Source organism: Emiliania huxleyi, assembly GCF_000372725.1.
Source record: "Emiliania huxleyi CCMP1516 chromosome Unknown EMIHUscaffold_1832, whole genome shotgun sequence".
Lineage (NCBI taxonomy): Eukaryota > Haptophyta > Isochrysidales > Noelaerhabdaceae > Emiliania > Emiliania huxleyi.
In genome coordinates, this window is record NW_005200751.1 from 1 (window position 1) to 3,998 (window position 3,998).

Here is a 3,998-nt window from a genome sequence, read left to right on the forward strand (position 1 = left end):
GGCCATAGCATCGGTCTGGAAGCCATCGAGCGGGTGGTCGAAGCAGCGCGGGAGCAGCGACGCCAGTGGCTCGCCCGCCGCGCACCCGTCGACCAGCCGCGGCAGCAGCTCCTCGCTCGGAAACGGTGAGAGTGGCGGCGGTGGCGGCGCCGGCGCTGGCGCAACTCCGGTGCTGGATAGGACGGGCGGGCCGACGATGCGAGAGGTGGGAGCTCGTGAGAGTTGATGGGGACGGACGACGAGAAATGGAGCGAGCGAGGCGAGAGCGAGCAGCATGATTGGGCGAGGCTGGCCTCTGACCCGCAAAGCGCCGCGAGAAGCGAGCGAACTTTTTCCTTCGCGGCACGCGATATGGCGGCAAGCCCTCGTGCACGCCCGCCCTCGACACGCCGAAGACCAACCGGCGACGGACCGCGGTGAGACCGCGCCGCCCTCCGCGCCCGCCCGCGCCCGCAGCGTGAACACATGCGCGCGTCCCTCTCCGCACGGAAACTTGCGCGCCAGCCGCGCAGCAGCCTCACATGCAGCGCGCATTGGCATGCTCGCCCCCTGGGCCGCCGACGGCCCGGTCGAGCGGGTTGCGCGGCCGCCGCACACCATCAGGCAGGCGCACGACCACCTGCAGCACGCCGCAGCCCACCGCGCAGCCCTCCCAGCCAAGGCTGCGCCTCACAGCCACACAAACAGGGCGCACAGCAGAGCACGCCGTATTCGTCGCGGAGGCTTGGGCGGGGAAGAAGGAGTTGCCGCCAGGCGTGTGCGGGGACCCCCCCGGCGACTTTGATGGCGACGGCGCATTTCGTCTCGCGGACGCGGTTTTTCTCGCCGAGGTCTGGGCAGGGAAGAAGAGCTTTTCTGACGCAATCGAGCCAACCGAGCCCACTGAGCCAACCGGGTTCGGGCTCTACAGCTACAGCGAGTGCAGCAGCCGCGACGAAGAGTGCGGCGGCTCCATCTGCACATCCCCGTATGAGTACTGTGCAGCATGGCCGTGCGACGTGTCTAGCGCTGGCTGCGAGGAGAGCTACTCGTATTCGTGCCTGCCCTGCGGCGCGATTGCCGGACGCCCATACGTGGTGGACGGCTTGCCGCGCCTCCCAAAGGCCGTGGCCAGCGACCGGGGGAAAGGTGTGGCCCCTCCCCTCAATGGCCGCATCCCAAACAGCGTGCTCAGCGCCGCCGGCCACCATTGGGCTGTGGCGGGCGGCGCCGAGTGGGCCTCGGTCGCTTCCTTCTCGAAGCACTCCCTCGAGCTACTGGCCAACGGTGCGCCGGCCCACCTCATCAGCGGCATGCACACCGCCGCCCTCGAGGAGGTTGGCCACGCAGAGGCAGCATACGCGCTGGCCACGTCCTACCTCGGGGTTGCAGTCGGGCCAAGCGCACTCGACACCCGCGACAGCGGCGAGGTCCGCTCGCTCCCGGACGTTGCCGTTTCGACCGCCCGCGAGGGTTGCGTCGCTGAGACAGTGGCTGCCATCGAGGCACAACTCACCCTCGCCGCGTGCATCGCACCGGCGGCGTGCGCCGCCCTCGCCGTTGTCGCAAATGATGAGGCCTCCCACGCCGCCCTCGCCTGGCGCGAGCTCGAGTGGGCCATCGGGCGCCAGCCGTCGCTAGCAACGACCCTGAAAGGGGTCCTCAGCGCCGCAGCAGCCGCGTTACTGGCGAAAAGCGGCGCCTCTCGCGCTGCCGCTGGTGACGATGGCGAGGTCGACGCGGCGGCCCTGGCGGCGCACGGCGTGCCGTCGGCGCAACTGCGTGCGAGGGCAGGCGAACTGGCAGCGACCCTCGTGATCCGGCCGGGCGCAGAGGCACTCCACACGGGCGGCGTCGCTGCGCGGGTTGAGTGGCTTCTCCGTGACGTCCTCGCCGAGGCGGGCGCGGGCCCCGCTTTCGTGACGCCGCAAGTGACGCCGCGCGCCGCAAATGCTACTTGTCGTGTTCAGTCATAGCGCGCGCCTGCCGGTCACACGTCCCACGATCGATTCCGTGTGCGGAGTGGACACGAGATACCCCAGAGACTCAGCAGAGATCTTCTACACACACACATTCTCGTATCTCGTGTTTTTGGGGGTATCGGCGTGCGAGGTGCAAGTGTCGATTTCCAAGCACAACGTCCATGACAACGTCAGGCCTTATACGTCTGGCATCACGTGGCATCTCGCCTCTCGGCTTGGTGTTGGAGCCGCCACTCCCTCACCCACCGCAGGATAGCAGTTCGCTCCTCGCGGCGCACGGCGGCGACGCTGGGGGGGTCGTGCCGGTCCGAGTGGCGCAGATCGAGGTGATGCGCTGCCGATTCTATCGTGCGCACCGTCACCGACTCTGGCGACCCCTCAGGCAACTCCTGTATCCCGGCGGCCCGCCACGGGTCAAGCTGCCCGTTGGTGAGGAATAGGTTTGAGCCGGATGCGATGTGTGAGCCCAGGGTGTGCAGTGCTGTGCGTCTCTATTTTTTTGGAGGCGAGCCACGCCAATCACCTGCGCCGTGGGCATGCCGGAAGTTGAAGTGGTCAACGCTCGTGTTGAACCAGTGCGTCTCCACGGGGTACATGCATGCCAGCGGCGTCATGATTCTTCCGCCTGCTGGCTTGGGCGCGCGCGGGGCCGCCCGCTAGGCTTCGTGGACGCACGAGACGACTCGAACTTCCCCGCGTTCTGTTCATGCCTTGACGTGTGAGCGTAGCGTGAAGAGGCGGTGCCCCTGCGCGTTTCGAATAGGACGTCCGTGCACTCCAAGTCCGTTTCTATCTCGTTCGAACGTTCCCATTCCCTATTAGTTCGCCCGCAGCGCCTGGGCCTGCGCGCACAGGCGCATTTTGTATCCGAGGACCGAGCACAGTGTTGTGTTTTCGATCCGTTTCGTGTCCCCTGTTCCCCTTGACGGACGAAATCTGTGTCGTTTGTGCCCTCTCCTTTCTCGCAGAGTATTAGCGCTGGAAGCGCTGCGGTCGGCGTTCGCTGCGCGTGTCGCCGGCGGTTTTTCAAGTAAGAAGACTCAGGTCGCCGTGAGGTTCGCAAACTCGCTCTCGAACTCCTCGCGGTCTCGCTGGCGCGCGGCACCGTCCAAGCCGTAAGAGTCGAGCCGGATCTGCGCCCGCTCTAGCCAGCCGAGGAGCAGGGGGCGGCAGCGCTTGTACGCGAGCACGCCTTGGTAGAGGAGCCGGAGCCGCTCCTGGGCGCGCATTCGAGCTGGCGAAAGACGGAGGACGGTGGTGGTTGGGCAGAAGGCGACCAGCTTCACCATCTCCGCCGTGCCGTCGAGGTCCTAGGGAGTAGGGGCGCGGGCGGTCGACGGCTGTCCGCTCCAGGCAGCAGGGGTGTAGAGGGCGCGGCTGGGCGAGGCGAGGCGGCGAGGGCAAAGGCGAGGGCAAAGGCGAGGGCGCGCGCACATTAGCGTCTGCGTCGAGAGGGAGGGTGGCTGTGGCGAGGGAGGAGCAGCCGCCGAAGGCCTGGTAGCCCAAGTTCTGGAGCTGTGCGAGGCGGGAGTTGTGCGCGGGGAAGGTGAGCCGGCGGAGGGAGGAGCAGTCGAAGAAGGCGTGCCTGAGCTCGCAAGCGCGCGAAGCGTGAGAAGGAGATGCGTTTGAGGGGCGGTCGGAGACTGGAGAGAGCTCCTTCCGATGCACTCGAGCCCGTCCGGGAGGGCGACGGAGGAGAGGGAGGTGCAGCGCAGGAAGGCGTCCTGTTCACAGCCATCGGTGTGAAGAGGCGCTGCTCACAGCCAAGAGGAGGCGCGCGACTGCTGGGGGCAGCGTCTCCTCGTCAATGCGGACCAGGCTGCCTAGAGGAGGGAGCACACGGGCGAGCTGAGGCAGCGGGAGTACATAGCACAACAAGGGGCCCGGGTACGGCGGAGTACAGCTGAACACAGTTCACACACGTGCCCCCTCGAGCGCTGATCGAGCGCTGCTCGGAAGAGCGGGGAGTGGTGGTTGGACTTGTGTTTGGCATCTGGGGAGAGGCTGCTGGGGAGGCGCAGCTCGGCGAGGGAGGAG

The 3,998-nt window shown here is 67.2% G+C and overlaps 2 protein-coding genes across 2 annotated transcripts; one reads left to right on the top strand and one right to left on the bottom strand.

Annotated features, from left to right (window-relative positions):
• Positions 1-538: 538 nt before the first annotated feature.
• Positions 539-1,955, top strand: EMIHUDRAFT_253683 (hypothetical protein; the record flags this gene model as incomplete). Its single annotated transcript, XM_005782969.1, has 2 exons — positions 539-577; positions 723-1,955. 2 exons carry the CDS (start codon positions 539-541, stop codon positions 1,953-1,955), a joined length of 1,272 nt encoding a protein of 423 aa, XP_005783026.1.
• Positions 1,956-3,001: 1,046 nt separating this feature from the next.
• Positions 3,002-3,954, bottom strand: EMIHUDRAFT_253684 (hypothetical protein; the record flags this gene model as incomplete). Its single annotated transcript, XM_005782970.1, has 5 exons — positions 3,002-3,271; positions 3,396-3,546; positions 3,630-3,685; positions 3,723-3,784; positions 3,942-3,954. The coding sequence occupies 5 exons, from the start codon at positions 3,952-3,954 to the stop codon at positions 3,002-3,004; spliced, it is 552 nt and encodes a 183-aa protein (XP_005783027.1).
• Positions 3,955-3,998: the final 44 nt, after the last annotated feature.